This window comes from Ambystoma mexicanum, chromosome 3q (assembly GCF_040938575.1).
Source record: "Ambystoma mexicanum isolate Mex_15411 chromosome 3q, UKY_AmexF1_1, whole genome shotgun sequence".
NCBI classification, from domain to species: Eukaryota; Metazoa; Chordata; class Amphibia; order Caudata; family Ambystomatidae; genus Ambystoma; species Ambystoma mexicanum.
In genome coordinates, this window is record NC_090926.1 from 296,572,450 (window position 1) to 296,585,636 (window position 13,187).

At 51.1% G+C, this 13,187-nt stretch overlaps 1 protein-coding gene across 13 annotated transcripts in view; it reads left to right on the forward strand.

Moving 5' to 3' along the window:
* Positions 1-13,187, forward strand: part of LOC138582484 (uncharacterized) — a 451,229-nt gene that overhangs the window by 221,513 nt on the left and 216,529 nt on the right. For 12 of the 13 annotated variants that reach the window (XM_069653811.1, XM_069653815.1, XM_069653819.1 and 9 more), the window contains one exon: positions 9,705-9,776. The exons of the other annotated variant lie outside the window; for it this stretch is intronic. In XM_069653811.1, coding sequence (XP_069509912.1) covers positions 9,705-9,776 — 72 coding nt within the window. The remainder of the gene's footprint in view (positions 1-9,704; positions 9,777-13,187) is intronic. 13 annotated transcript variants of the gene reach the window in all.

Here is a 13,187-nt window from a genome sequence, read left to right on the forward strand (position 1 = left end):
AGTGTCCAAGCATTACTGTGTGAGACAGGGCATGTTGCGGTGTGCTGGTTCTATGATACTTGCCTGTATGTGTGCCATGGGCCATGTATGCATGTATGTGTGCAGGGACATCATGGTAATGCATGTGCGACCAGTGATGTGTGACCCACATGGTTGTTGCATGTGTTGAAATGCGGCATGGGGAGCCCTATGCAGATTTTGGACATGAGAGCATGCCAGTCTCTGTACCTGGACATGGATGGGGGTGAAGGATGGGTGCTGATGCCAGGTACATATATGGTAGCCATGTCTGTGTGCCTGACCTGTGTGTCTGTGACTTGTGCATGCCATGGATGCATGACACATGTGTGTGACAATGCACAGATTCAGTGACGCACCCAACTTACCCTTGTTTCCCCTGTGTTTGGTGTGTTTGGGGCCAGATGGATGTGACTGAGGTGAAGTGTGTGCATGTGATATGCATGAGCCATGATGCATGTGAGTTACATATCATTGAATGTTTCAATAGTCCATTGGACATGCATGGAAATGTCCATGGCATGCACCATGCCTGTTACTGTGTGTGTTTTGCCCGGACTGACCCATGTGTTGTGGAGGGACATGATGGAAGTGTACTTTGACAGTGGTGCTCATCTGCTATTGCTTCCTGTCTAGGGGACCATTGTACAGTAGCCTGATGCTTGTGTCCTTTGTCTCCCTCTACGCAGCGGCTAGTGAAGAAGAGGGCGGAGACGGCGCTGTGGAGCAAGGCGGCGGGGATACCCCCACGGCTGCAGCGGAAGGTGTGGGTGAGCCCCCACAGGGGCCTGCTACGGCGGGAGACGGTGAGGAGCCATCCAGGTTGGTGGTTTGCACAGAGGAGGAGGAGGCCGACACTGGTGCACACATGGGGCCTGGTGGGAGCATCCCTGCTGGTGCAAGTGTTGCAGTCCAGGGCCAGGAGGCAGCACAGGTCACCGTGGAGGGGCCTGTGCATGTCGCTGTCCCTGACCCTGTGAGTGCACCACCATGCACCAGCAGGGATGCCCCGTCCCAGGCCCGTCCGCAGGTAGAGGGGATGTCCATGTCACCTGACTCCCCTCCACCTGCGGACGTGGGAACCCCTGGCCGCGTGGAGAAGGTCCTGATTGGGGTCGCGATGCGCACGGCTGTGATTCGTGATGCCGTGCGTGCTTCCCGGGAGGAGCACGCACGTCATCACGAAGTGCACCGTGCCGACGTGGCCCAATTGGGATCGGCCATGTTCGGGGGTTTCCTGCATGTGTTGGCCAATCTGACGGCCCTCTCCTCCTCTGTGCAGGCTATCCACCGGTCGTTCTCCTTGCCGTCTTCCGGCCCAGATGCCACCAGGGCCCCCTGTGGACCTGCCCCGACCAATGCAGCCAGCTCGGTGAGGATCCCATCCCTGCCACAGTTGGGAGTCGGAGGTCCAGCAGGGGTGGACAACACAGCAAGTGGACCCCAGCAGATGGAAGATGTGACGGCATCATCGGGCAGGGCACGTGCACGACGGCGTCGGTGGTTTCCATCAGCCTGGATGCCGTCGTGCTGGCAGAGGCAGTGGCGTCGGAGGCAGCAACGGGCTCGACGTGGGAGGCATCATGGCTCGGGGCCATCAAGAGCAGAGGGGCAGGCATCGGCCGGAGGGCAGGGCAACCCTGGGATGGTGGTGTCTTCCGTGTGGGAGGAGTTTGGCCAGCGGATAGGTGCGGAGCGGCAGCGGGCGGAAGAGGAGCGGCTCGCCATGGTCAGGGCGGAGTTCTCCATGCGTCGGGCATTGAGGCGGGCTGAGTGCCTCGAGGAAGCTCGCAGGGAGTTTGAGGTGGACATGGGGTTGTCCCTGCGAGACCTCAGGGCCAGGACAGAATCCCGCCTCCAGGACATCGACATGGAGTTCGATGATGCCCTGGCCAGCAACATCACCAAGTGAGCCGCAGGACTTGCCCGCTGCCTTTGTATATAGTTATTTAGTTAGTTAGTGCTAGGTTTCCTTTATTTTTTTTTATTATTTTGGACCGCTCGGACAATGGCCACTTTTTTGTACATATATTTTTCATTAGTTAGTAGTAGGTTTCATTTATGGTGTTGGGCTCATGGACCCTGGTACATTCCTGTATATAGTTTGTTTTTTTGGGAGATACATTTTTTAAATTTCTTATTGTTTTCACCATGATGTAATGGTTTTTCATTAATTTCCTACTACATGATATTGCTTTGGACAATTATTTATTTTTTTTCATTCCTTTGTTTTCTTGTTTATCACTTTTGTTCTCGGACATGGACCATTTCTTTACTTAGCCAGATAGTTGTATGTTTGAAAAGTTAACTTATTTTTGTTATTTAATACATTTTTTATATTTTCTTACACTTGTGTTATTTTCTCATTGGTTTCTTACATGTCATGATATGGGTTTTGACATTCACTTGCACCCTTTGTGTATGTGTGTGTGACGGACATGTGTTCTTTTGCATACTTGCCATTGGGGTTGTGTCATGTGATTGCATTCACTATGTGGGTGGATGCAATCCTTGCCTGGGTGTTTGTGCTGGGTATGCTGGCCATTACTGCCATGATTGTGTATCGTCAGGACCTGGGGCCAGGGGGACATGTGTGGGGGCCTGCTGGCAGGTTCCCCACAGTGCTGGGGGTTGGGGGTGGTGGGAGACATGGGTGGGGGCCTGGTGGAGGCTGCCCCTGGTGGCGGGAGGGTGGGGGTGGTGGGAGACATGGGTGGGGGCCTGGTAGTGGGTGCCCCTGCACTGCTGGGGGGTGGGGGTGGTGGGAGACATGGGTGGGGGCCTGGTGGAGGCTGCCCCTGGTGGCGGGGGGGTGGGGGTGGTGGGAGACATGGGTGGGGGCCTGGTGGAGGCTGCCCCTGGTGGCGGGGGGGTGGGGGTGGTGGGAGACATGAGTGGGGGCCTGGTGGAGGCTGCCCCTGCACTGCTGGGGGGTGGGGGTGATAGGGGACATGAGTGGGGGCCTGGTGGAGGCTGCCCCTGCACTGCTGAGGGGTGGGGGTGGTGGGAGACATGGGTTGGACATGGGTGGGGGCCTGCTGGCAGGTTCCCCACAGTGCTGGGGGTTGGGGGTGGTGGGAGACATGGGTGGGGGCCTGGTGGAGGCTGCCCCTGCACTGCTGGGGGGTGGGGGTGGTGGGAGACATGGGTGGGGGCCTGGTGGAGGGTACCCCTGGTGGCGGGAGGGTGGGGTGGTGGGAGACATGGGTGGGGGCCTGGCAGTGGGTGCCCCTGCACTGCTGGGGGGTGGGGGTGGTGGGAGACATGGGTGGGGGCCTGGTGGAGGCTGCCCCTGGTGGCGGGGGGGTGGGGGTGGTGGGAGACATGAGTGGGGGCCTGGTGGAGGGTGCCCCTGCACTGCTAGGGGGTGGGGGTGGTGGGAGACATGGGTGGGGGCCTGGTGGAGGGTACCCCTGGTGGCGGGAGGGTGGGGGTGGTGGGAGACATGGGTGGGGGCCTGGTGGAGGGTGCCCCTGCACTGCTGGGGGGTGGGGGTGGTGGGAGACATGAGTGGGGGCCTGGTGGAGGCTGCCCCTGCACTGCTGGGGGGGGTGGGGGTGATTGGGGACATGAGTGGGGGCCTGGTGGAGGGTGCCCCTGCACTGCTGGGGGGTGGGGGTGGTGGGAGACATGAGTGGGGGCCTGGTGGAGGCTGCCCCTGCACTGCTGGGGGGTGGGGGTGATTGGGGACATGAGTGGGGGCCTGGTGGAGGCTGCCCCTGGTGGCGGGGGGGTGGGGGTGGTGGGAGACATGGGTTGGACATGGGTGGGGGCCTGCTGGCAGGTTCCCCACAGTGCTGGGGGTTGGGGGTGGTGGGAGACATGGGTGGGGGCCTGGTGGAGGCTGCCCCTGGTGGCGGGAGGGTGGGGGTGGTGGGAGACATGGGTGGGGGCCTGGTGGAGGGTGCCCCTGCACTGCTGGGGGGTGGGGGTGGTGGGAGACATGGGTGGGGGCCTGGTGGAGGCTGCCCCTGGTGGCGGGGGGGTGGGGGTGGTGGGAGACATGGGTGGGGGCCTGGTAGTGGGTGCCCCTGCACTGCTGGGGGGTGGGGGTGGTGGGAGACATGGGTGGGGGCCTGGTGGAGGGTACCCCTGGTGGCGGGAGGGTGGGGGTGGTGGGAGACATGGGTGGGGGCCTGGTGGAGGGTGCACCTGCACTGCTGGGGGGTGGGGGTGGTGGGAGACATGGGTGGGGGCCTGGTGGAGGGTACCCCTGGTGGCGGGAGGGTGGGGGTGGTGGGAGACATGGGTGGGGGCCTGGTAGTGGGTGCCCCTGCACTGCTGGGGGGTGGGGGTGGTGGGAGACATGGGTGGGGGCCTGGTGGAGGCTGCCCCTGGTGGCGGGGGGGTGGGGGTGGTGGGAGACATGAGTGGGGGCCTGGTGGAGGGTGCCCCTGCACTGCTGGGGGGTGGGGGTGGTGGGAGACATGGGTGGGGGCCTGGTGGAGGGTACCCCTGGTGGCGGGAGGGTGGGGGTGGTGGGAGACATGGGTGGGGGCCTGGTGGAGGGTGCCCCTGCACTGCTGGGGGGTGGGGGTGGTGGGAGACATGAGCAGGTGTGCAGGGTGGTCCCCTGTGGTGTGTGCTGCCTGCAGGGGCCGTGGAGGGTGTACAGGTAATGCCTGGGAGCACACAGCCAAATCGCGTGTGGAACTTCCCGCGCACCCCTGCAATCCACGTACCCTGACTAATCGCGTGTGGAACTTCCCGCGCACCCCTGATATCCACGTACCCGGCCATATCGCGTGTGCAAATTCCCGCGCACCCCTGAAATCCACGTACCCGGCCATATCGCGTGTGGAACTTCCCACGCACCCCTGCAATCCACGTACCCTGACTAATCGCGTGTGGAACTTCCCGCGCACCCCTGATATCCACGTACCCGGCCATATCGCGTGTGGAACTTCCCGCGCAACCCTGAAATCCACGTACCCGGCCATACCGCATGTGGAACTTCCCGCGCAACCCTGAAATTCACGTACACGGCCATATCGCGTGTGGAACTTCCCGCGCACCCCTGAAATCCACGTACCCGGCCATATCGCGTGTGGAACTTCCCGCGCAACCCTGAAATCCACGTACACGGCCATATCGCGTGTGGAACTTCCCGCGCACCCCTGAAATCCACGTACCCTGCCTAATCGCGTGTGGAACTTCCCGCGCACCCCTGAAATCCACGTACCCTGCCTAATCGCGTGTGGAACTTCCCGCGCACCCCCGAAATCCACGTACCCTGCCTAATCGCGTGTGGAACTTCCCGCGCACCCCTGAAATCCACGTACCCTGCCTAATCGCGTGTGGAACTTCCCGCGCACCCCTGAAATCCACGTACACTGCCTAATCGCGTGTGGAACTTCCCGCGCACCCCTGAAATCCACGTACACGGCCATGTCGCGTGTGGAACTTCCCGCGCACCCCAGAAATCCACGTACACGGCCATATCGCGTGTGGAACTTCCCGCGCAACCCTGCAATCCACGTACCCTGCCTAATCGCGTGTGGGACTTCCCGCGCACCCTTGAAATCCACGTACCCTGACTAATCGCGTGTGGTACTTCCCGCGCACCCCTGAAATCCACGTACCCAGCCATATCGCGTGTGGAACTTCCCGCGCAACCCTGCAATCCACGTACCCTGCCTAATCGCGTGTGGGACTTCCCGCGCACCCCTGAAATCCACGTACCCTGACTAATCGCGTGTGGTACTTCCCGCGCACCCCTGAAATCCACGTACCCGGCCGTATCGCGTGTGGAACTTCCCGCGCACCCCCGAAATCCACGTACCCGGCCATATCGCGTGTGCAACTTCCCGCGCACCGCGGTATACACGCACACGTTTATTTTTTCTCTCAGCGCGTGTCTGTGTTTGTGGGTACCCCTTTGTACGTCATTTATCCTGGAGGGCCACAGTATTGGACATTCATCATGGCTGTATATAGGTGCTATTTGTTGGCGCACCTTTTAGCGCACATTTCTTCCAGGCGCAGAGACGCTACCGCCTGCTTTCTTGTGGCGGTCGTGTTTGTGCCTGTGCGCTGGTTTGAGCGTGCGCTTTTTTGCCCTATTCTATTCCATGAATACGTGTTGTAGGCGAGCGTGTGGGCGTTCCGCGCACTTTTACCCTGTGCTTCCCCCGTGACGCCCACATTTTGGCAAGTTGTTCCCCATTCCGAGTGTTACGCCCCGTGTTCCGCCTACTTTTGTTGCGTGCGCCGCGCTATGTGCGATTTTCGCTGTGGACTGTGCGATTTTTCGCTGTGGCCTGGCGCACGCCGTTAGATGGCCTGTGCGCCAACGTGCGCCGCGCACTTTCTTATCGCACGTCCGATGGTTTTCTCGCGCACGGCCTTCCATGAATCGATGTGCGCTGCTTTTCGTGCGATTTTCGCTATTCCACTGCGATTTTCGCTATTCCACTGCGATTCGCACGTTTTTGGCCACTTGCGCCGCGCTAATTATTCCATGAATCGGCTTGCATGTTTTTAAGTGAAAAAAGATTGCATGTCGTCATTGTGGAACATGATCCTTGATGCTTTAGTCTTTCTGGGATGTACAATCTAGAAGCATAGCTTTCCAACCACAGGCATGACATGGTCAGTTTATGTTGATTTAAAACCCTTCTATCCTCCTTCCAGACTTCTCACAGGTGGTGTTATCAGCCTAGGACAATCAGGTGGTTCCCTGCTGACGTTTGTGTCCAGTGGGAACCTGGTGATGGCCCTGTGCTTCCTTTCAGCATGGATTAAGCCTGTGAGAATAAATCAATTCTTCCCTTTAATGCTATGGGTGTACTCTTCAAAGCCACAGATTATAGGGCAAGTTTTGGTCCTCTGCTTTCTGTGCGAAGAGCCTAGCTTTTATCCACGTGTTTCCCTTAGGCTTTGTTATTAAATGGCATTTTTCATTCAAATTTGAAATGTGTACATTTGATCATGGATTCCATGTCCTTTGTTTATCACACTTAACATGCACCTGGCATACATGTTGATGTGATGAAACATGGTTTTACGTGCCGTGTGCAATGTTTTTTTAAGTTGAAACTTTCAAGGTTTACAGTGTTAAACAATGTGTCTATAAATATCTTTTCATGGAAATTGTATACCAAAATATGGTTTAAATGAATGTAACAACATTTTGGAAAATCTAAGCAAAACAAAATAAAGCCACATTTAAGTCAATTTCTGATTAACTTTACTTAAATTAATATTACTTAATTAAATATGGCTGTTTAATATTTTGACTATTTTCCAAAAAGTTGTTATCCTAATCGAAAACATTGTTGTACATTCATAAGAAACACTCAATACAAGTATTTTATAGACTTTCAGGAGTTCTCTTTGTGTATTGAATTATTTCTGAAATTATTATAAGCTTTACTATAACTTGTTTTTGACAAGAAAGTAGACTTCCGAATTGCTCAGCTACTAAATTAGTATTTGCTCTATCAGGCATCAGTTTAAGTATGTTATAAAATACACAGCGTTTATGCCATTGAGTGTGTTACTAACCTTGCAGAGTTTTCTGTAAAACAATATTTTATATTCGTTTTTGGTGGAGCCCAGTGCTGGGTTTCCATTGGTGCCTGCACCAATAATTTAGTTTACTTGCCTTAAGAACTGAAGATTAGCTACTAATAGCATTATAAAGGCCATTGGTAACTTGGACTCCCAGATGCAGTCTAACTGACTATGTTTCTATTTTGTTCTCTAAATTCTAGTTAGGTTCGTTAATACCACATTTAAGGGCCTGGTACCAATTGCTTCCCCTCAAGGCTTTCAAGGATGCAGCGTGTTCCTTAATCCTACAACAGCCAGTCACACCCTCACACCCTCATGAACAATTTGTTCCAGGACATGTCTTCAAAATATATCTCAAACTTCAAGTTACATGCAATGTGGCAAGGCCCAGTTGTGAATTGATACCATCCTCACTCAAAGTTTGAAGAGCCCAGTACAAACTTACTCAAAATTGCAAATCTTCTAGAGAGCTAGGGAACGTCCCTGATACTCAGCCCCCTGATATAGGCAGCTGGCCTCAGCAGAAGCTGTTGCTGAGCAGGTGTGTGTGAGGTGTGGGATTGGGAAGAGAAAAACGCCCAAAATGGCCACCAAGAGTTTCTCGAGTCTCTTGAGATATCCTAAGTGCCACAACATTTCATACGAGCTTGTGAGAGATTAATATGATGCCTGAGCCTGATTCAAGAACATGTTACTTGTCTGTATTGCATCCGAGGCTCACGTAACTCGCATTTCCAGTGCTCTGTACCGGTGCCTCACTACAGCCTCAATTCTTTCCCATGTGCATACCCTGCGTCATGGCAAGACGCATGTTCGCATGAAGGCTGATTTCAGAAGCCTAACCTGAGCAGATGCATTCAGGATCAGGAAAGAGGGTGTGTTTGAGGTCAAACCTCTCGCTCTCTCTCTCCCTCCCGCTCTGTCCTCCCCCACATCTATGTGCTTGCCTGGTTGCCAAGCCCTGCATACAGTAGATGTGAAAGGGCTTTACTATTTATAATTATGCAAAGAAACTCTACTAGATCGTCTAAGCAATCTATTGTCCTACTAAAGGAGTAACACTTTTGTATACAATATATCATTAGGTGTAATATTGCATATATTAAATGATGCTACAAAACCAGGCATTACCTGATTGCTTTATAACCCATTCTGAATGACCTAGAGTGGCTTTGACGGTACTCCTATGCAAGGTGCGGTTTCTGTAACCATTACTACCTTGAAACACTGCCAAAGGAGAGCAACCATCTCAGCCTAGTCCCTTTTCATCTGCCCTCAGTTCACATCCTGTCTGTCCACTCGTTCCGGTCGAAGCACTTCAGGGTGGTTTGAACGTGCAACACACAATCCACTGAAGGGTGGTCTCTGAGCCACCGCCCTATAACCTACAGGCCGAAGTGCTCTTAAGTGGCCAACAATATGACATGTTGGACCCAAATGCCAGGTGTGATGCAAAGTAGGTCAGGCATAGATATACAGATAGAAACACGAGAAAGCCGCGTGCCACGTCTCTGTAGCTGCCAAGTAGACTCCCCAAAAGCATGGAAAACTGGGGAGGATCCTTCGATAGAGAAAACATTACTTATCTGTAACAGTAGCTCTCCAGCAATAGGAGCCTTTGCAGATTATAGGGGAATCTTACAGTACTGGGGGAGCACTGCATATTGCTTCTCATGAGTTCCAAAGTTCAGGGGGCATTGCATATTTGACACACACACACATGTATGGTTATGTGTTCTAATGGAGGTTACATCACTGGGGGAAGCACCGCAGTGAAGCATCTTGAATGTTTGATTTCCTGATCCACAGCCCAGATGGTCTCTCAGCCGCCCCCACTGTTTCTCACTCGGGGCAGCGGTGACCATCGCATTTAGATAGTCCTGAAATTCAACCTTTGCAACCCGATGATGTCTGTGTGAGGTATGTGTCACCAATCAATGAATTCACGTTAATAAATGTATATTGTTGGAGTGAAAACGTGCTGTTTCCCACTCAGTTTATTATCACATGTTCTTCTCAAGTCATATGTGTACATTGCACCAAAGATGAATAGGTAATGAATGGTAAAATGTCCTCAATAATTGACATAGTCTGGACTGTGCGCTCTTCTCAAACACCAGCATTCTGCACCTGCATGATTTCCGCTCTCTCTCATCTCTTTTTGATCCAAGCTGAAGGAAGTGCCGGCTACGACATTGAAGTGATAGAGTACAGTTCTGACCTGACAGCTGCAGATGCAGTGGGTATGTTATTCTGAACCTGCATTGGATCTTTTATAATGGTCTTTGAATTTGCAATAGGTCTCAAGTACAATCACCTCATCCTGATCGAGCAATACTGCAGCAGGGCCGGCAAACACATGGGGCCTCGTTATGAGTTTAGCAGCAATTACCACAAAACTCATTTAACCTTACTGCCACTTGTAGTCATGCAAAATCGGCCTGATAACAAGTGACAGGATGGCAGTGTTAGTCCCCATTTTCAGCATCCACAGGACTCCCTAGAGATTTTGGAGGAATGACTGTGAGTGGCAATTTTGCCAGGTTCATTCCTCCAGCTTTTGGCAATAATAAAGCAATAGAACACAGAAAGGATAGTATTAAGGGTCTGGTAATGCCTCCGGGGCAATAGTTACAAGCCCGAGCAAAGCGAGAGCTTTAACGTAGGCCTCAGGCATTACCAGAATGGTAATGCACCCCCTCCGAAAGGTTCTATTGCTATTAGTACTCCGGTACGTCATACCGGGCTAGTAATAGCATTTTGTCTCGAGGTGAGAAACAGCGTTGAAACCGTTTCTCAACTCGAGAAAAAAAAAAGCAAAAACCAATGGCCGCCAGGGATCGGGGAGAAGGGACTACATGTAGTCCCTTCACCCTTTCCAAGGCTGCCATTGAAAAAAAGTAAACAAACAGAATGGCCGCCATGGAACGGGGAGGAGGGACTACATGTAGTCCCTTCTCCCTCTCCATGGTGGCCTGCAGAAGAAAGAGATGGAACTCTGAGGGACACAGAGGTCGGACCCACAGAAGGTGAGTCTTTGTCAGCCGGGTAACGGCCTTGGGAGGGGCCCGAGTACTAATGTGGAGGGAAATACCTCCAGTTATGAGCTGGAGGTAGCTCCTCCACATTGAGTTTCGTGGTGAAACAAAAAGGGACAGTCATTACTTTACTGCCCATTTTACAGCGCACCACCAAACTCATAATAGGGCCCATAATCTCTGGAGCAATACAATCTCTGCAAACAAGGAGTCAGTGTCAAGTGTGTGGTGTTCAATGTTTACTAGTATGCTATTCCTAGGTATTATTACTCATTCCAGTTCACTTCTAGTTCTATTGCTAAAAGTTATTGTTTTGATTTAGTTGAACAAATGCATTAGAACATGTCCTGGTCTTTCATTTCCTACCCATGTTGTAGTTATTGCTTTAATCCATTGTTACTGTAGCTGATCACCTGATAATTCTCTTTTTATGAATTTCTGTGAACTAAGATGCGAAGGCTTATTTCATAGACAAGTGGCCTTGGACATTTCTTTCTTGGCTACAAAAAACTGGCTAAATATCATCAAGTGGTGCTTCAGCCATATTGCATTCTTAAACCACAGCCATTCTTCAAAGGGGGTTTCACTCACCAATAACTTGCAAGCTCCTGACACCCTTATACATTGAAATTAAAATCTTATTAAACAAATAAAGTAGCATATTTCACCTGCTTAATATATTTTTCATGACCTTGTTGTCCATCTCTGGGCATAATGACTGTGGCGAGGAAGCCCTTCTGAAGGCAGGTGCCTTTCACTTCGAGACTCCAGGAGTTCCCATTATGGAACCCCAAAGGTGCATGTGCGTTGATGTACCATTTTAAAATCAAGCTTGTAAGCTTGAAGGAGCTGAAAGCCCCTAATAGCCAGATCAACATGCAGGATCCAGAAAAGATACTTGTTTTGTGGTACACGAACGCCATGGAAAAAATATATCAAGCCAAACATTGACATTGTTACTCCACAGCTCTTGACATATTTAAGTCAATTTCTGGATAACTTCACTTAAATTAAAATTACTTAAGTAAATATGGCTGTTTGATATTTTGACTGTTTTCCAAAATGTTGTTATCCTAATCAAAAACATGTTTTGTTGTACATTCATAAGAAACACGCGATACAAGTATTGTATAGACTGTCAGGAGTTCTCTTTGTGTATTGAATTATTTCTGAAATTATTATAAGCTTTACTGTAACATTTGTTTACAAGAAAGTAGAGTTCCGACTTGCTCACATACTAAATTAGTATTTGCTTTGTCAGGCATCAGTTGATGTTTGCTCTAAAATACACAGCCTTTGTCCCGTTGAGTGTGTGACACTAACCTTGCAGAGTTTTCTGTACGACTAAACTTTATATTCGTTTTTGGTGGAACCCAGTGCTGGGTTTCCATGGTGCCCCTACCAACAATTTAGTTTACTTATCTTAAGAGCTGAAGATTAGCTACTAATAACATTAGGAAACCCATTGGTAACTTGGACTCCCAGAAGCAGTCTACCTGATTATGTTTCTATTTTATTCTCTAAATTCTCCTTTGCTTCGTTAACACCACATGTAGGTGTCTGGTTGAAATTGCACCCACCCAAGGCTTTCATGGATTCAGCGTGTTCCTTAATCCTAAAACAGCCAGTCACACCCTCAGACCCTCATGAACAATTTGTTCCAGGACATGTGTTCAAAATATATCTCAAACTTCCAGTTACATGTAATGTGGCAAGTCCCAGTTGTGAATTGATACCATCGCCACTCAAACTTAGAAAAGCCTAGAATACACTTCCTCAATATCGCAAGTCTTCTAGAGAGCTAGGGAACGTCCCGATACTCAGCCTCCTGCTATGGGCAGCTGGCCTCAGCAAAAGCTGTGCAATGCACGCGTGTGTGTGAAACAGGAGACAGGGTTATATGCAGAAAACACCCAAAATGGCCACCAAGAGTTTCTCGAGTCTCTTGGGATATCCTAAATTGCACAAAATTTCATAAAAGTTTGTAAGACATGAATATGATGTCTCGGCCTGATTCAAGAACATGTTACTTGTCTGTATTGCATCCCAGGCTCATGTAACTCACATTTCGAGTGCTTTGTACTGGTACCCCACTGCTGCCTCATTTCCTTCCCATGGTATACACACCCTGTGTCATGGCAAGACGCAGGGTTTGCATGAAGGTAGATTCCAGCAGCCTAACCTGAGCAGATGCATTCAGGACCTGGACAGATGGTGTGTTCGAGTTCCCATCTCTCCCTCTCTCTATCCCTCCCTCTCTCTCCTACTCCACATCTATGTGCTTGCCAGATTGCCATGCCCTGCATACAGTAGATGTGAATGGGATTTACTATTATATAATTATGCAAACAAACTCTACTAGATCATCTAAGCAATATATTGTCCTATTCAAAAAGTAACATTTTTGTAAACAATCTATCATTAGGTGGAATATTGTGTTGGGAGGGACTCCCAGGTATGCCAGAGTATGGATGGGCGCCCGCCGACTTAGAGGGCCCAATACCCTCCACAGAACAAACAGAGGACTCAGCCAACAGCAAGTAATACTGCGTTTTTTGCAAATAAAACCAACAGGGACCAATACAAGAAAACGAGAATTCTGTGGTACATCTCAGC